Source organism: Diprion similis, chromosome 2, assembly GCF_021155765.1.
Source record: "Diprion similis isolate iyDipSimi1 chromosome 2, iyDipSimi1.1, whole genome shotgun sequence".
Classification (NCBI taxonomy): domain Eukaryota; kingdom Metazoa; phylum Arthropoda; class Insecta; order Hymenoptera; family Diprionidae; genus Diprion; species Diprion similis.
Genome location: NC_060106.1, coordinates 1,704,731 through 1,729,510, shown reverse-complemented (window position 1 = coordinate 1,729,510; position 24,780 = coordinate 1,704,731). Strand labels below are relative to the sequence as shown.

General features: G+C 35.9%; 1 protein-coding gene across 1 annotated transcript in view; it reads left to right on the top strand.

The window, feature by feature from the left end:
* The window catches only part of LOC124415825 (vacuolar protein sorting-associated protein 8 homolog), a 110,856-nt gene extending 88,322 nt beyond the window's left edge, over positions 1-22,534 (top strand). Inside the window, exons 9-15 of the mRNA XM_046896479.1 lie at positions 3,514-4,268; positions 8,372-8,759; positions 9,930-10,097; positions 13,042-13,189; positions 15,551-15,791; positions 16,053-16,266; positions 22,269-22,534. Of these exons, the coding sequence (XP_046752435.1) occupies positions 3,514-4,268; positions 8,372-8,759; positions 9,930-10,097; positions 13,042-13,189; positions 15,551-15,791; positions 16,053-16,266; positions 22,269-22,370 (2,016 nt within the window). The 3' untranslated portion in view covers positions 22,371-22,534. The remainder of the gene's footprint in view (positions 1-3,513; positions 4,269-8,371; positions 8,760-9,929; positions 10,098-13,041; positions 13,190-15,550; positions 15,792-16,052; positions 16,267-22,268) is intronic.
* The last annotated feature ends 2,246 nt before the right edge of the window (positions 22,535-24,780 follow it).

Genomic DNA, 24,780 nt, shown 5'->3' with positions numbered 1-24,780 from the left:
AGAAGCGCTTCGTATTCGTCGTCCAGGTCGGAGGGACGATGTTGTTCGTCGTCCAGGAGCGGCGCTCCGTAGTATTCTTTGCACAAGTCGAAGGAACCAGCGTATTCGTGGTCCAGGTCAGAGGGACGATATTTTTCGTCGTCCAGGTCGTCGGAACAAGCGTATTCGAGGCGCTGCACGAGCAGTGAGATGAGTTGGAGGTGAGTCGTAGACGAGCCGAACGGTGTTGCATGAGGACGATGTTTTTCATCGTCCAAGAGCAGCGCTTCGTAGTATTCGTGGTCGAGGTCGACGGCACAAGCGTATTCAGAAGGACGATGTTTTTCATCGTCCAGGGGCAGCGCTTCGTAGTATTCGTGGTCGAGGTCGACGGCACAAGCGTATTCAGAAGGACGATGTTTTTCATCGTCCAGGGGCAGCGCTACGAACAGTTTGATTAGGTACTTATCGGTACATGTCGCAGGGACGATGTTTTGCGTCGCCCAAAACCACCGCTCTGTAGCATTCGTGGTCCAGGTCGACGGTAATACGAATTCATTAATCAAGATATAAGGTGCGATGTTTTAGAAACACAGAAGGGGACTTTTGCAGCCCAAAGATGAAAGTAATATAATAAAACACTGAATAAGGACATCTCTTATATTCACTCTATTCAATCGGGTGACAAGGTTAGTGTGGGAAACTCCAGAAAGTACATCTCTTACTCCCTGAACAATAAATGAATGAAACGCACAAAAGCGCGAGGCGCGAAGCGCCGAGCTTCAGTGGGCTGAGGCGCGTAGCGCGCCGAGCGGGGTTGGTGCGCGAAGCGCGCAGGGGCGGAGCCCCTAGTTATATAAATATTCAAGAAATAACTACAACACCAAAGTTTATGCTGGTTTGGAGTCAAAAGTAATTTTCCTCATTAATTTTGTATATTGATCTATTTTAATTGGAAAAAAAAGATTTTTCTCATTTATTTTGGAAAATATGCAAAATATCAAAACTTTCCAAGACATGTTTTATTTCTCTTTTTTTTCACTCCTGTAAGGACTATCAGGAATTAATTTTTCATTTATTTTAGAAACTCAAGGGAAAAAAAAATTACCAAAAAAATATGAGGCAGCCGCATCCCACTTTCTAATCATGATAGATATTACTTATTTCTGACCTAGAATCTGTGGAAAAAATTGCAGAATTTTAAAAATGGTGTTTTTTGAGTTAACGGATTTTTACACAAAAACGATCGGCGCACTACCTGAAGGAGTATCGAGAAAATTCTTCAAAAAATTGAGGCTTTTTTTTAAGTTGAATCAATGCGAAAAAAAAGTTATGCAAGGATCTGATGACCCAAGGGAAATAACTCCTCCATTTCTCCTGGAATGCCACAATTGCATGTGCTGTGTGCACCAAAAGCCTGTGCAAATGTGCACAACGGGGCTGGATGGAAACTATGTGGTTACTGTGAGGAATGTGGAAAATTGGACATACATATAAACATACGGACTGGACATAACAGCACTGTGAAATTTTCAGAATATACTATCAAGTGTGTACTTTTTCCACGAAAGCGTGAGAACAATTTGTTTTTTGGACCTTCGCATGCACCAAATCAAAAAACTTTGTTTCAACTATTCCTGGGGACCTACCTCAAAGTAGAATTGATATCCAGAAAGATCAGACCATTTACTTTAAACATTTATTAGGTCACATTTTTTCGTCAACAGAAAGTATCAACAATGCGGATACAAAGGTTTGATTCGAAAACTTAACAAAACTAGAGTGTTTCTCGTAAGCCATATGGCCTAGTAGCCTAAAAATTCGAGGATATTCATATCTTATTGTTAGTGCAAACTAGAACGTATCCAAATTGCAACTCTACCGAAATTTTCACCCTGAAAAGCTAACCAAAAGTAGGTGGATCGAACCATTTAGTCTATTTCCGACTTTTCACAAAGCAACAAGTTTGTATGTTGCAGATTACGTGTTTTGGTGTTGCATATGCATTTGTGCCACATTTACGAAATGCTCTAACAGAAAATTTCGATGTGAGAAGGAAATTTATATCCAGAACCTGTTTCTTAAGAACCATGTCATAAATAAAATCTTGAATGGAATAGTAAACGTTTCAACATATTGTTCATTGAAGCACAATGGAGGTAAAGCATCTTTGCAAAACGCCTTGTCCTGGCCGCGTTCGCATAATATTTTCTGCGCTACCTCCGTCAACAACTCGACGACTTTGTAGTTTTTGATAGGAGGTAGCACAAAAATTAAGATTTGTGGCATGGGCGCTTATGAGGACTTCATGGCTCGTAATGCACTTTATGCTCGTCAAGAAATCCCTATTTTATGTCCACTTGCCACAAAAATAACTAATATGTGCTCAATAACTATTTATGTTGATTCTGACTAAAATTAAGCGTCGTGTTCTGAATCTTTTCACGCTTATTCTGCATCATGAGATTCAGTGTTGGAAATTCGTCTGTGCATATTATTAGTTTTGCTTGTTTTGGAGACTTGGAGTTATCCTCAATTCCCTTTACAAAATCATACCCTGAAAGTTCTATATTGAGCAGCAATGGTAAAATACTCCTTTTCCGCGTTGTATTCGTCATTAACAATTCTTAGATTTCTCAGAGATTTAAATAATCAAATTATCAATATACGAGTATTTAATTTATACATCAAGTAAATTTAACGGTATCTATTCATACAGGAATCTTTTTTATTCTACTTTTACACAAACCGTAACTAACCGTATAGGGAATAAAGAGAGCTGCTTGAATAAGGGAAGGCTCTCTCATACGCTTGGGTTACATAACAATCTGTAATATAGTCAGGTATCAGTAAAAACTTGAAAATTCAGACCACTGGGCATACATGGACCATAACTTTATTCAATCGAAACCTAATTAGCTGAAAGGAACTTTTGAGTTGGAGTGCATAATGAATTATTCGAACCACAGTAAAAAATAATAATGTTTCGCAAGGAGCTACACAGGTATACTTATAATATGCATGATGAATCGTCTACTTCCAAGGCTGAATCATCAATGTTTGCAAGTGATATCAAGTTGTCGAGAATCCACTCAAACAACCTCTACAAACTGCAATGTCACAATCCTAGTATGAAGAATGTCAATCACGTAAAATAAGCACTAACTGAAGAAACACTCATGGATTAAACCTTTCTAAAAAAACTCGGAATGATTTGCGATTTTCCAATAAATGAAAGTGTTTGTAAGACACATCTCACTCCAACTTATGTCAAGGTTTATAATTGATACTATCAAAAAATAGTTCAGCAAATTTTCAACTGTGATACAAATGATTGTGCCCCATTAGTTTTCAAAAAGATGGTTGTAATTTGTTTTTCGTGAATATTCCTCGAACCAGAATGATTTTATACGTACTTTTATACGCAAAAATTTTTTTCATATAAACTACAATTAGTCATTGTATGAATGGTTCGAGTTGAGTAGCAAGTTGTTCTCTACAGATGCACATGATAACTCTAGCGATTCTTTCCAGGTAACAAAAGTATGTGGTCAACATGGGCTCTGGGAAGCTCTGATTTATTTGCAGACTTCGGCTCTAAGTGATTTTACAGCACCAATTCACCAGCTCGTGCCAGTTCTCCAAATGGCGCTTGCCAATGCCAGAACACAGAAGTTATCACCCGAGAAAATAAGATTAGGCAATGCAATTTTAGTATATGCCAGCTGCTGTCTTGCAGGTCGTGGATTTCCTAGAGGCAATCTACCAGAAGGTGTAACTCAGAGAGCCAAAGCTGATGTCTTGCGCGCTCTTTTGTCACAGCATTCAAGTTCAGCGAGTGACGCCGAAAGGCAGTACCCGTATATCAGAACTTTACTTGAATTTGATGCCAGAGGTTTTCTAGATGTGATAACCATTGCGTTTCAAGAACCAGAATTCATGTCTGAAATGGGTCTGCGACAGCGTCAGAGATTGATTGACATTTTACTCAACATAGTTATGCCCACCACACCTCTAAGCCCTGATAATTATGATTACTTGACTGATGAACAAAGAGCAGTAGTTCTAAATTTTGTATCCAATGAAGTGGCTGAAAGCTCGGTAACGTTAGAAGCCGGCGCTTTGAACAGGATGGTAGAAATGCTATCGACTAGTACAAACAACGGTGAAGACATGCCAAGGGACATTGAAGTTGAAAAGGAAAATGCAATTCTGCAACTTTTACACTCAAAGAAATTGACAAATATATCTGATAAGAGCCTACTCAATCTTGCACATAGTGCTAACTTGTAAGTACTTATTTAGAATTAACACGAATGGAACTAATCTTTCATTATAGATTATCTTTCAACCAAAAATAAGTTGAATCCGATTTCTTAAATAGATTTTAATTCCTATACGTAGAATTAATCTCGGTTTCAAACTCTAAATTATCTAGTCTAGTTAATTAAATCCATTCCAAAGTCAAGCATAATATGTGGCTCTTGCAGACTGCTTTTGAGTTGCCATAAAATATGATTGCTATCATTTCGACTGATTTCACTTATTACATAGGTACTTTTACCCTATTGTTGAACAATAAGACGACAGGCGCGTTAGGTAAATTTTACTCATTGTTTCAGCCCCATAAGTGCGTAGTAACTGATGGCTCATTATGCAAGAGGCGCCAAAAATAGCGGAACCCCTGAAAACGTTTGAACAGATACAGATATCGAAATTAAATTTATAGGGAATGTATGTAACAAAAAAATTTATATTTCGGTTCGGTGAGTGTTTTTATTCCACACTCAGGGGTCGGGTGTGTGTATGCTGGCGGAAGGATGTTAAATGAAAAGGGGGTTGAGCGACTGCTCATTTGAAAGGTTCCTTCGTGTAGAATGTGCTCACTGAATTCTAGCTCAATCGATTTTGCATGCCCAGAATAGCGGCCAGACAAAAAATTTAATTTTTGCAATCAACCGCCCTCCTCGTTCAATCAAAATCACTAACTGTTACGGACGGGTGCAGAGGAAGAGGGTGAGCGGTGGATATTCCCTTGTTCCCCAATCTTGGCATAACCTAAGATAAACGGCATAGACACGTTGGAGATCGTATTCCTTCTGGGTGTTTAATTTATGTAAGTCCCCTTACGTGTCATTTCATTGTTTCATATGAAGATTTGACACGATGCACTGTATGCTTAAATATTAAAATCGCGAACTAGTGGCAATAACTGATTATATTTTTGTGAAAGTACAATGAAAATCAGAACTCGAAAATTTTTTTGTTCGTGGATTCCAAATCTTGACTATCAACTTTAAAATTCCAAATCATGTATCTACAATTACGCTTGTTGAATCCCTAAAATCATGCGATTTACGTGAAAATCGGTGCATGGTGATTCTGAAAATTGCCGATTTGGAACTAGAAGTCTAAATTTGCAAACTTCAAATGGCGAATCCAATATGGTGGTGGCAACATCTTGAAAATTACCAAATCTGAATAAAATCTTCATATATACATGACTTTCAAGTTACTAATTTTAAATCCCAAATAGTGGATTTAAAATAGTGTCCATAAGCGGCTTTTTACCTTGATAATGGCTTAACTTTGGCATAAGCTAAATTTTTTTATGTATAGTACGTGTGGTATCTTAGGTAAGAATTTGAAATTTCATGTTTTTGACTAAAACTACCATGGAGCTAGTGAAGAAACATATTTGAGCGGTCAGCAGTGTATACAGTTATGAATTTATACAGTTTGAAGGATGTACAGGCGTGACATGACATAGAGATTGGCTCGGCTCATGATTTTTAATCAACCTATCGGGTTGTCAGCAGTTAATATCAGAGTAAATCAAAATCCGTCTACAAAAGAAGGTGACCGCATGCGCCCGGTAGCAGCATCGGCAATATGTCGGCAATACCGTCGACGGTATATAATACCGCTCATGCGTGGCCCATGCCGTTATTGAACACGCGATCTAAATTTTTTTTTAATTTTTCTTTGTATAATTCAGTGTTTTTGTGAATTTATACGCAACATTGGGTTTCCAAAAGACAACCTTAAACAATATGCCGATAATTCACTTGAGTATGATGGCCGAGTTCATTTGTATCATTTTGTATTTTAGTATATCATGTTGGTCTAAATTTATGAAATTAGTCGATGAATCGTGGTATTTCTTTTATGGATTTTTTTATATGAAGTTTTCGAAAGTGCATTATAACCTCAAAATCAATATCAAGCGCTGCCTGCTTTATTTATGTTGCTTTCTATATACTTGGTTGCATCAATCAAGCTGACATTTAGTGAGCGTATTTTGCTTCTAGGGACCTTTTAAGTGACTCTCCGTGTCATTCAAGATTTTCACCCTTCCTCCTCAGCCGCCCATAGTGCGGAAAGAAATGCCCACCCTAAATGGTTATTTAAGAATTCCGTTATTTTGGCTCGCTCTATACAATGACTCGATATTACAAAATTGAAGCTCTTATATGTTATCAATGTTACCGGATAACACAGTGGCATCTTGAAAATGGGAATGCACTGACTTAACATCAAATGAACGTTATTACATTGACTAGCAACTTCAATAACCTGAATATATACTCTTTCAGATAAATAATATATTCCGGAGCACGTTAGGGCTTACCGTGGTATTTGTGAACTTTTGCTTGTAAATATTCGTCGATTAATGCCACACATTCGGATACTATTCTTTTTTTTTTATCTTTCCTCAGTATTATTAATGTAGCTATGACTTACGAAGATCCCGAACCTGGGGTGACTAGTTCTCTTTATTCAATTTTATCAGACCCGTACTTTTTCCGACCAATAGGCAATGGTTGCCGAAAAATCACGTAATTTACCTTTACAGTATCAGTATTTTGTACGCATGTACCGATACCTAAACGTAAGCAGTAATTTCAACTCGGGGTGCATCTCTTTACATCAATCAGTAGATCTTCTAGATCGCCTTTTCCAAAAATAGCCGTTTTCTTCGATATCCACCAATTTTCATTTCACATTTCTCATTTCTATCTGAAAGTTTTCAGTTTATCCATGAAAAAATTATTTTCTCGGAAGGTGCTGAAAATGGGATCAGGCAAAACCTATAATTAATTTTCTGAAGCATAAGTAACCGTTCTTGTCGTCACGTAGAGAAATGTCTTCATTTTTTTACGTATCCAGTTCTAGAAACATTCGAGTCACAACACTATTTTTCACAATAATTGTTTCATAGAATACAAATCTTTTATTAGAAGGAAGTCATTTATTTTAAATGCCCTGTAACTGATATCCCAACCGTGAAAATAGTGGTGAATGATGTTTTCTTAATGGACACTACATGATTTTTCGGCAATTACTGCCTATTAGTCAGAGAAAAAAATTCAACGTCTAATAAAAAGTCTAGCGCAGTTCTATCGAGTTTTAGTCGTTCAGATTCCAAAGAAGTCGGTCACCCCGTGGCGGGTGTCTGTCCTCCACTTGTTAGCATTTAAACTCCTTTCTGATTTCCAAATATCTAACAGATATCTTGTGATGTCAGCAGACATTCTCTACAACACTTAAAATATTTTCAGGTCGACAACAACAAATCAAATAATCTGAAAAATCTATTTCTTTTTTTTATTCGTTGATCTGGTCCTGGCATGCAAAAAATAGAGTGAATTGACTTGTGTATTGCATTATTAGTCTTGAAGCTAAATTCAGTTGGTAATAATTCGCAAATTGCTGTCGAAATAACAACTAAATTTCGCACAAATCTTTACTAAACCGCATCAGTATGACAAATTCGAACTCCGTAATTTCAACATAACCAAGTATTGAAAACAAATTGATATTTCTCAACTTCAGAATTCTTCTCATTATGCTGCAAGACGGTAACTGTGAAAGCTTAATTGTAGCAGAGTATATCAATTTCGCAACTGTGACCCTCACAAACTAGTTCTAAAGTGATCAAATATCAATTTTGTTTTAATGTTTCGTTACTTTGACAATTATGAACTTGAACTTTGCTTAGTATGACAAGTTTATAACAAAATGTTGAGAATTTTAAATGCTGCGTTTTAAATTTCAAAGCACATGTCAAGATTTAAAAATAAACCATCAATGCCAATGAATGGAAAGCTCCTACGACTGTGTTAGAACAAATTGTAGATATTTTACTGAAAACTAGCCTGGTAAATGTCTTCAAAGTTTAAACTTTAATTCCTTCTTACTAAATTTTTTCTGTCAAACTGAATAAAAAGTATTAATATTTTAAACTCAGTTCATAAAGTCCCGAAAAGTTGTCGAAACCCATCTCTAGTTCAATTAATTCAAATAAACATTTTGGAATAATCATTATTAATCAATATCTGACTGATAAATGTATCCGAGTTTTAATTTCAAGATATTGTTTATTTTCAAGTTTGCGAGTTGCTGAAACCATTTACTGCGGGCAAGAAGACTGGATTTCAGTGTGTCGATGCATGTTGACAGATAAATTACGTCGTTATGAAGTATGGGAATGGCTAGACTGTTTGCCATTAGACTCTCTGCAGGAAGTTGTTACTGCACATGCTGCTGAGTTGGTGACAGTTGATGCAGCTCGATTGGCTGTGCTTATAGCTAATCGAATGCCAAACCATTTAGATAACATTCTGCAAAAAATTAATGAAAATCCGAAATTAGCGTACGCTTTACTCGGAGCCTTGTATCAAATGATTCAGTGTGGAGAAGAGGATATAAAAATGGAATTGACCACAGAAATACTTGAGCAGTACTTGAGATTAATGTGTAATTTAGAACCGGACCGTGTAAGTATTTCAAAACTGATTAGCAATTTATATTTTTTTAAATTTCCCTTTATCTTTTTGTATGTGTCGACTTCATGGGCATATTTTAAATTGAACAAAATATATTCTCTTAAGGTCATATAGTACTCCTACATTCACCGATCGCGCAAACGCATCCTTTATCTTACTATATTAAATAAACAAATAACTAACGGGAAGGGTTAGTTTATTCAGTTGGTAAAGGTAAGAGTACTATATGACCTTAACTAAGAAGTATTAAACTCGATTTTTCCTAAGAGCCTGCGTATACCGTAAAATTTGTCCAAATTAGGTTTCCACCTTCCATTTTTCATCATTTCGAGATACTCATCTCCTTTGATTGTTCATTGTTGTTCAACATTGTTTTATTCATTTTCATGTTCATTTCACCTTTTTCAAATTTCTCGTTCACCTAGTGTTTTATTGATTTTCTTGAATAGTCTTCCCGAGTGACGAATTAAAAGTGCACGCTTCTTGAATATTCCTTACTTTTTTCAGCATTTTCTATTGTTCGTTTATACTGCTGAGTGAGCGTGGCATCCGCGAATTTAATATTTTCGTTACAATGCATATCATAACATCTTCTTTTGATCGAATCAAAATCTAAATCTAAATTTGAAATTTCAGCATTTTATATGATTACCTAATCTAATCTAAACTATTCGGTAACCAATGCCCTGCACTATCAGCGATATTCTTACTACGCCCTCAACTGATCTTTATTCCTATCTCATTTCGTAAAGTGATTATTTGCCATAGAGTTTTAGTGACTTGCAGGATTTTCTACCTCATACCAAAATGCTATGACTTTTGCGCTTATAGCAGAATCGTTACGAATTTGTCTTGTCAGTTTGAATAGCTGAATAGTCAGTTACTGAAGAGAATGAAATTAACTTCTATGTAAATTGAACCAGTAAGTAGTGATTATGAAAACTGTGCTTTTTATAAGAATGCATCGGAAAGACCATCGAAAAATAATAAAAATAAATTACCTAAATTTGTTTCTCAGTGTTCTTCGTTTCGATCAAACGGATGTTGATTAATGATTTGAGCACACACATGTTTCCCTGTCGTCACAATACGTTGTTTTTCTAAAAGAAAAACACGGAATTTCATGATTATATTATAATATGGCTCGTGATATACTTACAGGTTGTTCAACATCTCTATGGACCACACGGTTGTCGGTTGAACGAAGTTCTGAAAATAGTCCAGGATATAAACCATACGGAAGCTATAGCTGTCATGTTAGAAAAATTAGGAAATTATCAAGAAGCTTTTGATTTACTAGTAGCGGATCTTCAAAGTCTGTTTGAAATGGTAATCATTTTTATTTCGTATAATAATTTATATTGCAACTTTTATCTCACTATTATTTTACAATATGTCGAAATTTTTGCAAATTTCAAATGTTGGACTTACACGGGCGTTGTTAGTTTGAGGGTGACAAATTGTAATTGAGAGAAAACAGAAAGTAAGAAAAATAGTGTGAGGCCGACAAGAAAAATGCCCGAGGTGTCTCCCTCCGACTTCGTTCATTTTAGGATATGTCATTCTTCATCGGAATTTCAGCGGTACGTATTTTTCTCATCGACGGGGTAACGGTTTGAAGGAATAAAATCAACCTCCCAAAGTTGGGCATCCCAGCGGTAATTTCGCAGTTTCGCATATTTCCAGTTCAGTTATTTGAATGAAACCAAGTGGAGGATAATTCTCATGGCGAATATTGAAAAATGCATATTGTCCGATTATGACGGGCTTAAATAGTGAAAAATTATAGGGGTTACAAATTATTTATAACTAAAACACTACTACTCATATTTGAAGACAGTTAATTGCATTAAAAAAAAAAAAAAAAAAAACAGAAAAATGTAGGACACATGTGTTTTTTCGTTTTAGAAATACTGTCACATAAAGAGTGGACTACCCTTATATACGCGCAACCAAGTTCCCATTAAACTGGTACTATGTTGCTTCGATTCGTCTTATTTAATATGAAAAAGCACTTTTTGAGCAACAATTAAGGGGCTTATTCGTTTGAATAACCCTCGGTTGTTTTGATGACAATAACCATCCTCCCAAAGGGTATCCCTGGTTATAAGTGGCCAAATGCCTGTCTTGGGATTTTCACACTATTTGTTCAGAAATGTTTCTTAGGTTAGAAAAACATGTGCCCAGCGGTTCATAACTCGATAACCCTCTCCGCCCTCTCCGGTACCAAAAGACCTTTTATATGAAATAATTTAGGCGCGAGGGGTTACTCCTAAGGTTCCGAGAAAACTTCATAAAAGTAAAAAATCGGGATATTTCGAGAGCTAATTAATTCAACGAAAACCTTCTCGTGATGTTAATGATTCAGGTGTAAAGAACCCTGCAATGATCCTACGGGCATTGGGTTTTAGTGAAATCATCTGAATTTTTGATATGTTGTAGACCTTGGCATTCTGAAAAAAGTCTCCACGAGCACGACCCTCTCCTATGAATAGTTTCGGCGCTAGAGATCACTGAACCCTAAAATGTTCATCCTATTTCCAGCATTCTTTTTTGCAAGGAAAACTGCGAGAAAAATAATTATTTCCCATAAATCAAACTTAGGGATTAGGGTGGGCCAAAAAAAACTGTTTTTTTTTTTCTTTAGTTACCGTGAAAGTATCGTTCAAGATGATAAAAAAAAATCTGATAAAGTTTAAGCTCTGAATATTAATATTAAGAGGTGCCTCTTATTATGCTCTTTATTCGAATCGTGCAAAATTAACATAAGTTTTTCTCTGTAAATTCGTGGAATAAAAACGAGAAACTTCAGGAAGAATACGATGTTTTATGTTTTGGAGCCATCATTTCGTGATAAAATCTAAAAAAATTGTGGAAGTCATCACATACCATTTGAGGTTGAACTTTAACCTTGAATAACTTTCAAACGAGTCGACTTGGCGAAAAATCATATCAGACCTTTTTTGGGGATCGTTCAATTTTCTATAAGAATATGTATTGATTTCTACAACAGGCTAACTCGTTAGAACGCAATAAAATTACAAATAAAAAAGATTTTCTCCATGTTATTTAAATGTAAAATCAAAAATCACGATGAGGCACCTCTGGATATTAATATTAAGAGCTCAAACTTTACCAGAATTTTTTTGTTTATCATCTTGAACGATATTTTCATGGTAACGAAAGAAAAAAACTTAGTTTTTTTTTTGGTTCACTCCAGTAGGCATGTAACCGGGCATGGCCACTTTAACTCTAGGCACTCATCCCCTCCTCCAACCTCAATGATTTTACCTATAGATGACGTTACCTGGTGGGACCTAGTGCAAACAGGCGTTTTTGGTTCTCCGACGGGAAAATGGAGACTAGAAAGTGCCTTATACACAAGTATGTACACATACGTACGTGTGTATATACATATATGTACATACACATATATATTAGACTGTATCAAAAAACCAATTTCTTTGCCTTTTTTTTCGTTGAAAAAAGCACAAACACATATGCCCTACTTTTTTCTGCTCTTTCAAATGCAATTAATTGCATTCAAATATGAGCAATAGTTTTTTAATTATAAATAATTTGTAACTTTCAGCCCCTATAATTTTTCAACATTTAACCCTGTGGTAATTGGTCGAAATGCATTTTTCATTATCCGCCATGAGAATGATCGTCCAGTTGGTTTCATTTAAATAACTTGACTGTAAATATGTGAAACTGCGAAACTTCAGTTGGGATGCCCAACTTTGGGGGTTTATTTTATCCCTTCAAACCCTGTTACCCTTTTCATTGATAAAAAAAAAAATACGTGTCGCTCCGATTTCGATTAACGAATGACACATCCTAAAATAAACGAGATCGGTAGGGAAGGGGGGACCTCGGAACCTTGTGAGTGAAAATTCAACGAGAAGCGTTGAAAAATACAGGGAATGGAAAGAAATACGATCAGAGATTAGAAATAGATTGAAAGCGAGGTATGAAAAGCGTATGATCGCTTGGAAAATAGGAAAGAGTGAGTTTATAAGGGAATGGTAAATGAAGAAATAAGAGCAACCATGTCTATATCATTCCTTGCCAGCCCTTCCATACATATCTTCTGGTATTGTAAAATCAGTGCATAAACTATTCCTAATTGCGATGTGATATGACGGCGAAAAGATCAAAATCGACATTTCTTTGAATCAGATTACTTTAGTATATAATATTTCATTATTATCTATACACAAATGCTGTCAGAAATTTATTTACATTGCATGTACTATACCTTATATTTTAGCACTGCGGTGGGGATATCAAGAGTAATGAGGCTATTAAAGCAACTTCAGAATTAGCAGCACTATGCAGACGAGCTGCTGGCCACCTAGACTGGATGCCGCTGGTAGAAACAGTATTACATCCATGTACCGACATCGATAACCAAAAAGGTATGATTAATACTTTAAAGGTGCTCTTGTGTTGGTATTTTATTTCTTTTCTTCGTTAAAATTAACGAATTTCATTTTTGGACTGAGGAAACAGCAGGATAAGAAGTATGAAAGTCCCCGTAATCCATATACCTAGTATTTGGACAGAAATTCACCGTCAGTGCGAGAATTAATTTCCCAAAAATAAAATCCATGAAATCTTCCAGCTTAAAGGTTCAGGAAGAAAAAGAACGTAAACGACTTTTTTTTGTTAAGGGGCACATCTACCTTGCGACTCAATGTATAACCATAACTGGGACGAAAATTGAAACTCAAATGCAAAGAGGGAAGGCTCACGATAATAAAGCAATTGAGTCATATTTAAGATAAAATAAAAGCGCAAGATAACGTGGAAGCAAAGCAAGAAGTCATACGATGAATAATAGCATCGTCAAATTGTTGCGCAGTAGGGGATAAGAGCTGTTCTGCTCGTCAAAATTTTGAGAATTACAACTCAGGGAGTCGTGTGATAAGATAATCTAACTTACAAAATTAAAATAACCGTGGTCCTTACAAACAAAACCACCAAATTAACATTTAGTACGTCAAGTCGAGACAAGGGTAGGACAGTTGCCCTACGTTTTTTGTGGGGGACTATGACTGGGATCGTAAAATCATAATACCGCGCAAAAAATTATAGTAAGTTTTGAAAGTGTTGGTAATTCGGTAAAATCGTAAAATATCGTTCCGATAAGTATTATTAGCCAAAAATTATCAACTTTCTTCATTTGAATTCTCAGAGTGTACCGGATTTCTTATTCCAAAATTCTTTGAAAAAAATTGTCAAAAGCACATTGTAACGACTTGCTTGTCGGTTATTCCCGAGCGGTAAGGAATAGCCGTTTGGTTCTACTCCGCTTTTACACTGTTGTAGTAACCGGGAATGTAGTGTATAAATTGACGATTCTGTTTATAGCTTTTTATTCGATGGGTACAGTTTAAGAGGTCGATCAGAAGTGAAGTAGCGAGTCGAGAGCGAAGCGAGTCAGTGCAGAAAAGCAGGGTGCATAGTCAGGGTTCTGGGAACGAGAGGAGATAGTCAGGTGTGGACAGGATGTATGGGAGATAGTGTAGTCGGATGAAATGGAGAGTATCATTGATAAGTGGGACGAAGAATGAGTGGTGAGTGTGAAGAGGGGCTGAGCACGTAACAACATCATATTATTTTTTATCAAACAGTAGCGGCATGGCGAAAACAGTTCAACAAGTTTAAATTTTCATTCAATTGGGTAAATAACAATAACAATAATTTTGCATATATTTTTTTCTAATGAATAACGATACATAGAGTTCTTATTGATCCATAATATTTGTAACGAACACATATTTTTTCAGTTCTGTTTCGATATTTTTTATTTTGTATTTTTTTAATCTTATAACTTATATATTCGGTATTATTTTATTACATTTTTGATCAAAAAAAATTTATGATAATTTAAATTATAGATTTTGGTTCAGAAATTACGAACCATGATAATATGATTATTGCTATCACAGTGACAATTTATTGCAGATGGCGTCGCTGTCGTTTTTGAGTTGAATTCAGTATACAAGTAAAGTGACGATTTTGTTATACAACTACTTTGCTTTAGCCAGTTGAAAATTAATACAATCTGATCCAATTCGCTTCCTAGCTAGTAAAATATTGTTCACAGTCAATGTCACTAACTTATTTCTTGTGTTGGTTTTTATTAGTTTCACTCCACTGAAAATACATTCACAATCAATGTTTAATGAGAAAAAGACCATTTCTGTAGCACAAATTTTGATGAATTGTCGAAACCAATAAAATCCTGATCACCTAGACCGCTGTACAATAATTTGTTCCGGAACACGTTGATATTATCGGCGACACTCATGTTATCGGAAGCTCAAAATTCGATTATTGTCTCCTCTCATTATCAATATCCTGATACTGCTGGTGCAACACCTCTATTAACGGTAATAAACTCGGTCAAATGGCTCATGTCTTCTGAAGGACGCACACATAAATTTTGCAATAACCATTTGCGGGCCTCAAATCTTGACAGATACTTTGTAATTGTTGCCTTCATTCATAACTTCAACTTCTTGCTCAGAAACAAGCGTGGATAGTATGGGATATCGTTCATACGTCCATAAGTGACAACAAGGGCTGATATGAACAGAAAATACTCATAATAGTGGATTTAGTTTGGTACTTCTAATTTTGCACACAAAATGGCCAGCAGGTGACCGTAACGAGCATAAGCAGACCCAGTACGGCCATTTTTTTCTGTTCCTATATAAGTGTTGGAACGGAATTTACGTATTATTAATTATTTTATTAATATATTTTCTCAGGTGAATCGCTACGGGGCAAATTGCTTCGAATCGTGCTAGAGTCACTAAGTGGCACCACAGCCCTATCCACAGTATTGGAACAAATTTTAAAGCATCCTCTAGCTACTGGTGGGACAATTGGTGATATAAGAGAATTGTTAACTGGAGTTTTGACGCACTCTTGTTACGATCAAACACTAGTCGAAGCAACTGCAAGATTAGTAAGCATGGAACTGCATGAAGCTCTTAAAAAATCTCTCAGGTAAGACAAAAGCTGAGGTTTCTCATCATTCTCATTCCAAAGATGTAGAAACAATTGGTGAATTATACGGATAAAGAATAATCGAACTAAACTCGTCAGTAAACTTGGGAAGACTTTAAGATCACTTTCTTGTTTCAAAGTCTTACACAAAATCAATTGTAGTTGAATTATAAACGGTTTGTTTGCCACCGTATACTAATTAGGGCATCTATTAAATACTAACTGAACTTCCTAATTCTAAGATTCTCTGTCTATATCCAGGGATGCAAGCAAAGCGTTCCAAAACGTGTGCTTATATTGCCCAGTGTGTCGGCGAGCACTTTCACAATGCACAGATTACGCAGTAGTGTTTAGATGTGGGCATGGGTACCATATATCTTGCATAGGAGATTCCAGAGTATGCTATCAGTGCTTGCGGACTAAGGGCTGGGCACCAACAGCGACCAATTCACCTCCAACAACTAAAAGACCCCCGGTGAGTTCTCGGATGTGAACCTGATGCTGTACAATTGACATACTCGTATGTATCCTCCTAAAAATGACGTTTCCAATCGAATATCGAAATATCATTGGCTTGGAGCTGCTTTTCCGCAGATTTTATTGGTTGTATTCGTTTCAGTTTGGTACATCAAATATCGAGTTCGATCAACGAAATAAGTATCATTACTGTTTCGTAAAACCGAACGGGCGTATAAAGCAGCATGCATCATTTTATTCCTATTAGTGTCAATCACACGCTTTTAGTTTTTAACTTTTTTCTTTTACTTAATGAAAAAGTATGTATATTGTACAACAAGGAGACAAACACAGTCTTTTCGGGCCGAGCGTAAGTTTGCAATATGAATCGCAGGTGAGCACGGATAGGAGCCAAAGGCGAGTATGCTTGTGCGACCCGTAGACGAGTATTGCAAATACGCGAGGCGAAGAGACCGTTGCCTCCTTGTTGCACACGATACGTTATATAACAAGTGCATGTTATGCGTATTTTTCACGAAGCACAAAATTGAGGTCAGGGTCGCGAAATGTCAGATCGGTTCACTGTATTTGTCGCGACAGTGCATGAAAGCTGTACAGCAATGACCACTTTCAAGTCCTAGGAGTTAAAAGTGGTCGTTTCAGTACTCCGCGCATGCACATTCGCAGACTCACTAGACCGTCATAGAAACAGGTACTTTGTGTACGGAAAACACCCATGAAAAAACGCGTAAAGCGTGCTCGCGTTATATAAAAACAATTACACGAATATGCGTCGTATTAAGATGGTTTATCTAATAGAGTTACTCTTTATTCAGTTGAAAGTAATGATAACACATGCTTATCCAATTTGACCATAAGAACTATGATCAAAGATGATAATGTATTGTAACGCCCAAAACGCATCATTACAATTTATTACGTGATTATTTTCACAATGATTATTTCTTTTTTATTTTGTTATTTCCTTGATTTACATTTATTGTTTATCCACCGCCACAGAGCGGGCAATAAAAGCCATTCGTTATAGTTTCTAAATCTACGAGAGCAGTCATTCCAAACACCCACACATACACTCGGCTGTGTTGCGATTCGAGCTATTGAAGCTCCCGAACACATTGTTTACATCGACAGAACCACACATACACCATTAACGACTGCGCGCCACTGTAGTGCGCAGGCGGTTTACTGAAACCCTCACATACACCAGTGACGACTGTGCGCTATTGCAGTGCACAGGCGGTTTACTGAACGCATCCAAACGGCGCCAACTGCGCACTATTGTAGTGTACAGGAGGCCTGCCACGACACACAAACCCCAGTGACGACTGCGCACTATTGCAGTGCACAGGCGGCTTACTGACACACACATAAGCACCAGTAACGACTGCGCGCTATTACAGTGCACGGGCGGTCTACTGATTCACGCACACGCACCAGCGACGACTGCGCACTAGTGCAGTGCACAGCCGATCTGCTGAAACACATAAACTCACCACCGACAACCACGCCACTACGAGTGAACATCTCAGCAACGATATCAGATAAATTGCTCCGCAAAGAGGAGATCATACGTACGTCCGACAAAACGGTGGTTGACGCTGAAACGGGAGGTTACAATATGCTCCTTTGGAAGACGCATTTTTATCCCGTTCTACGCCGGCCTTGTTTGGCGGTTGGCCCAATGGAAGCCATTTTGAAAACATACGACGGTATTATACATATACCATGTAGAGATGTCCATACTTTGAAATCTGCGCTAAATGCATTTGAATGTTATTGATTGAACATCCAAGATGGCCTTCATTGGGCACGGGACGCGTTTGGTTCTTAGAGATGGCTGCGTAGGAAGACAGACAGAACTGTGTCTGGATAGAAGATGTATTGTCATAAGATTAGGTAAGCCATGTTAGAAAAATTCAAGGTCAAAGAAAAGCCTACACACGTATAAGCACTACTATATTATTTTCTAGAGAGTTAACGTATTGACAAACTTAAAAGAATGCCGAAAATTACGGCAACTGCAAAAACGAAGCTATATCACAACTTCAAAATTCTAAGAAAATTGATATGCAGAAATATGAACAATTATATATCTGAAAAACAAAGGAAGATATTTAATATTTGTAGCAGAAAAATGAATAATTAATAATGACAATAATAATGAACCATATTGCGGTTTTATTGACGTACTCAGTGGCATCTGCAAAACGTGCATTTATTACACGACTTTAATTTATTTAATAAAAAACAAAATTATGAAACTGCATTCAATATGGCTTTTACCAGAATCAGAACAAAGCTACTGCTGTTTAATGACAAAACTGTTATCCAGAATTTACCTGAATTTCTATAATCACAATTTGAATAATAGTATCCCCTTGAGCTTAACTGTTATTCGACCTTACCGAAGGATCAAGCGATGGTAGAGTGCGCCTTAGCTTAGAAAAGCGGTTCAGTTGCCCTATGCTCGCTTTAAGCCCGCACGTCTCGTACAACGTATATTTTAGGGGATATTCTGATTCAGACGCCCGAATTTTAGGTGTTTTCGGGCGTTATAAAACGAAACCATTTAATAATTATAGTATCCATTTTTTTATCAGTTATTTATTGATGTTTCGAAAGTATAGAGCAGTATTATTATTAAAAAAAAAATTCAAAATCGAAAAAGGTGCAGGCCGGCAAAGTGGGGGCTCGTAAAAGAACGGTGCGTCCTGGATAGCAGGATTCCAACCGTTCCAGCAATCTGAAACAAAAAATTATTTGATATTCTTGAAAAAAATAATGCAGTTATAGTCATCTACGTGAGAAAATTATGAAAAAAAATTTCGCCAAATGGAAGCTAAAAAGTAAAAAAATTGGAATTATAAAAAACGTTTCGTCATTTCATGCTCTGATATATCGAGAAGCTCTCTACCAAATTTTAAGTAAATCGGTACATGAGAACTTGAGATATCATGCCAATCGTATCAAAAAAAGTAGTTTCGAGAAAAACGCGTTTAAGGTTGGAGTAGAGTTTCGCGCATTCTAATTGTGAGCCCTCTACCAAATTTTAAGTAAATCGGTACATGAGAACTTGAGATATCATGCCAATCGTATCAAAAAAAGCAGTTTCGAGAAAAACGCGTTTAAGGTTGGAGTCGAGTTAAAGTAGTTTCGAGAAAAACGCGTTTAAGGTTGGAGTCGAGTTTCGCGCATTCTAATTGTGAGTCGTTTAATGCTGTGTAATACTGTTATTTCTTGGTAAAATAATGACACGACACAGATGAATTAATGTTGAATCGGTTTATTAATTAATGTCGATGTTACGATCATGAAATCTTTTTAAAGAGAGCAATAAAGGACATTGTTTTTCCAAAACGACAGTCGTTCCCAAGAGACTCCTTTTACATTCTTCAGACGGTTAGATTTAAGGGTCTGAAGGGAGATACGTAACAATACTTACATTTTCTTAATTAGCGATCCCTGCCTCATATAGTATATCTTCTTTCACTTCAAAATTGGGCTTTTCTGAAGCCCTTTCAGACATACGAGCAATTCTAGCTTCTTTGCAAGCTTCAGAAGCTCGCAACTCGGAGCGGTCAATGCGTTGTTGATTCCATTTGTTGACGAAAACACAAAATTCCGGACCAATTGTTATTTCCACGATGCTCATAATTTCTAATAGTGGTCAAAAACCTTAATTAAAACTACAAGCAGCTATAAAATTCGCGATTTCAATAGAGGGGGCTCCTCTCAGGTAGTAAGAGTTTGCTTACCGTCTACTGTTGATTCGTTCCAGCCGGACCGGTTTAGTCGTCGCGTCACAAAAATAACGGTAACTCCGAATATAATTTGAATTTTTTTAAATCCTGTTAGGGATATATTCTTAAAGGCCTAAACTTTCAAAATATGCAAAAAAAACATCGATTTTTTCGAATTTCCAAACCAGAATACCTCCTCAAAGCAAGAACCGTCTCCTCTGCCACGATTACTTGGATACATTCCATTCGAATAAATTTCTTTCAAGTAAAGGAAAAATTGTTCGACGCACTAGTCAAGTCAACTTTATTGTTTGCCTTCCCAGTATATGCTATACGCTGTCTGCATGAAATAGAGAAGGTTCAATTGCTGTTCTTTGAGTGCCTCGTAAATCTACCAATATCTATAACTATGTAACTACGCAATCAGCCTGTAGCTCGGCCGACCCCACATTTCTGTAACAAGTTTCGAACACATACCGAGGAGGTAACTACTCGAAAATATTGTGTCCTAATCATTTCACATTTAACTAGTATTTCATGGTATTTCATAAAATTTCACAGGCATTTAATAGAATTAAACGGCATTTCATAGAATTTCACAGACATTTCACAGAATTTCACATGCATTTCATTACCATTTTATAGCATTACAATCGTTTATTGAATATATCTGACAGTATTTTGACCTTATGTTATAATGTACTAATAATAGGTGAACTTAAAAACTAAATCAAATATGAATTACCAAGATAATGAATACCAAAACTCCCAGCAAAACTCAGTGAAGCAAAATCAAATATGAAAAAATGTTATCAATGAACCTTAATTCAAAATCACGTTCTCGACCGGAGGACATAAACTACTTCAAAATGTTTTGTCCTAAAAAGAAACTTCTGAAATAATATGAGAGAATTATAAGTACAATGCATGTCAGACGGATGATGTGTAATGTAGGTAAAAAAATACCGGCATGCGCGTAATGTCGGTAACAAATGTCTCCAAAATGAGATTTTGGTGTTCTTCGTAACAAATGGAATGAAAAATATACTTGAACAGCTAATTTGGTCAAACTGAAGTTAGTAACGTTGACGTATGTAACGAAACATTCAGACAAAAATCATTAAGTAGAATGCGAGGTAGAATGACATTCAAGAAGTTGGCTTTCGGAAATATGAATATGTTTAGTTTACCATGGTTTACTACATTTCAAACAATCTCAACAGTGCGATGTAACGATCCTTCTTAAACATGCGTCGTTACAGTAACGTTACCAATTTCTACCTCATTAATTTCGACCATGTCATGTGCCTTGACTTGTTGGTACCACCGGTAATTTTGCGGTAAAGGTGGAGGTGATGGTGCAATGCATACATGATTACGGAATTTTTATTTCTTAGCACATTAAAATTACCGACCGAAAAAATAAGTCAACTCTGAAAAAAAAAAAAATAGAAAACACTGATCATCAATAGAAACTTTGCATAATTTGACAGAATAGTTTAAATGTTCAGTTGACTCGGTATCTATACGGATAAGTGACTGTAATGATTAATAGGGTGTTGTTAAAGTTTGTTGAATCAAATAATTATGATTTCAGTGTAATCGAAGTTTTTAGAGAATTACATTCCAAACGGCGAATATATTCGGAGTGTCTCGTCACGGATTGAACTGGATTTAAAAAAAATCAGTAGAAAATACTACAAACTTTATCCCCAATCATGGATACACATAAATTCATTTCCTCAAATTATTAAAACAGAAAGCGATGCCTAGAAAGTGAATTGATCGACATTTCGACATAAATATAAATTACTACCGAAGAATTGAATATAAATAGATGGAAACGAAATTGTGTATTGCAGATTGGATCAAATCAAAATTGCCTAGCAATTCAAACATAACAAAATGTAAAGAAGCCGAATTCGTAAACACACATGCCAATCAATAGAATAATTAATCCGGATGATTTTCGCATCCCGCAGTATGTCTTCTTGAGAATTTCGGATGGGCAGTAATCAAAATGAATTTGTTATGATACGGTTGAAACTTTTTTCCGTTTTCTTTTCTCATTTATTAATCTGGGTGCATCGTAAATGCTGCCTGCTCATTAATTTGGCTACCAAAAAAATCAACCAATCTACATGATAGTTATGCATGTTAATGTATGTGAAATTCCACGTATAATATAATGTTTAATTTCACTCTTCTATATTTACCGTTGTACTGACCTGTTGTAACAATAATTATTTGATTTTTGCAGGAAAAAAGGAAGATTCAGCCACCAAGCTTTATGATGGACAGAGATCTGAGGCTACGGCTAGCTCCACAAACACTTCTTCCAGACTTTGAGGGAATATTTTAATATAGTCTCTCAATTTCACACATACACAAAATGAATGAATATGAACCCCTGAGTTAAAAAAGACCACTATCCTGTACTTGAGTTTACATTAAGATTGATGTCAGCAAAATGGTCATTTTCAACACAGGCAATTTTTTGCATTAGTAAAATGAAGTAGATAATTTCAAAAATTGGTTTCATTGATTATCACTGAGAATGTATTAATTACCACACATGCATCCCTATCAAAATTTTATACAAACCGCGGCATGCAAAAGCATTCTACAATTTAAGGGGGGTGTCCCATTTTTGTTCGCTAAAATGAGTTCTTTGTCTACTTGAAAACAAATGAAACCGTGGGATTAATTATTTCCAAATTTTCACCATATGTTTTTGATGTATTAGGTATTTAAAAAAAAATTTGATAATTATTTTTGAGAAAAATTTCATCTGCTGTCACACCTCGACCGTGATCCCTCGGAACTGCTGGTATACAGGATTTCTTCACTCCTGGTAGTCTGAAAAAATGTTTAACGGCGTTTTAATTCGGACACACGTAGATATCGTTCAATGAACCAGCATGTAAAAAAAATTACGAAACAGCCACATGTCAAACCCAAATATCCATTCTGTAAAATCAATTGGGCAATAAACACACGCTGGAAATTTATATATTACAAAATCTCTCACTTCAACTGACATGAATGAGACAGTTCCCTTAACAGCGATAAGTTATCTATATGTATGTGGTAGCTGTAGCACTAAGTGCAGAGATTCATTCGAGCATACCGTAGGCACTAAACAGAACTGACACTGATTCTTTAATTTATTATTTCAATCACGTTATTCTCAATGATTACCATCCACTCATAAATATAAAACACATAATGAAGTATGTCAATAATCGTATACACAAATTTTTTTTACAACTGAAAATTATTTAATTTCCAAGAGAAACAAATCTTGAACCAATCATTGTGTATTTATGTATAGTGTAGACTATTACAATACATACATATACTTTGTGTATGATATAATTAAGTATAATTACATCATTTCTTAGGGTAAGAATTATCGGCTATATCAAATTGTCATCCGTTAAATAAATCTATTACATTGAATATGAAATTTTACTACTATATTTCCATTCAATTGATAAATGTTATGCAGGAATTTCTTATGCCAATTTGGTCACACCTTTTTCCATACAACTTCACGAATATTAATTATTATTACAGATTGTACTTGCAGATGAATTATTCAAAAACGAAAAATGCTGCACCAAAAGAAGCATTGATTAACGAAATAGCAGAATATTCAAGAGACCAATGTTAACACAGTATCGCTACAAAGTATTTTCGGATCGTCACACAGTGTCTTTCATTTTTGCTGATAGAAGTTTCCAATCCTTTTACCTATTTTGTTCCTATTTAGAATAATTAGTAAACTGGAGTATTCCCTACATATCAATAGGTACTATAGACTTCTAACTTAATGTTCTCACCATCACAATGTATTTAAAAAAAAAATGTTTCGTGGACAAGTTTAAAACGTATTAGTTAGGAACAAACTGAAAAAGATGTAAGACCATTTATTTCGCTTTAATTATAACAGTTTCTCAAATGGAAATATTTGAGGTGAAGGTGATAAATTCTTCAATTCAATGAAATTGTTTGAAAATATTTATGTTAGGAGTTTTATAAGTGTTCAATTACTTTCAGTTATACAATTCTTACAGGCCGACGATTCCCAATTCATACAAAGGCTTATAACTTTTTCACAGTATGTCTGCATTAAACTATAACCTTTACACAATTATAGGTAAGGAATTATCTTATTAAAGACAATAAACTAGTTTTCACGGGTAAACCTGTGATTATCTGTGTCAACATTTTTTTTCAGTGCGACTAACTTTATTTCGAACTTTATCATTTCCGAAAAAGGTATGAGGATACGGGTTGTGTAAATTAAAACTGTAACAAAAGATTCCTCATTCCTCAGTTATTCGTAAAAAATCATACGTGAAGAGTCAGTGCTGAAATATCCAAACTTACTTCTTAATGTCGAATTATCTTTTATCAATTAAATTGATGAACCTGTAAATAAACTGTTTTGCTGAAAAGTTGATAGATACGAGTTTTTAGGTATCTTTGTGTTAACTGACAAGGCTGGAATATCCATTTTTCTCTTGACTGTATTCTTAGTTATAAATACGGGCTTCCTCGGGGCATTTGATGCTAACACGTGGTATGGATTTACTGGCTCTTTACCCAGCAGTTCTTCCGTCAACAGACTTGCAAGAATGGGTAAAACAGTCAAGCACGAAGAATTTTTCACTGCCGGGGGTAACAACTCGTTCGTCTTCGCATAAGCGTCGACGGCACAATCTAGCTCAAGAAGGTACGGAGTCATTTTGCAAATCGACAGATAC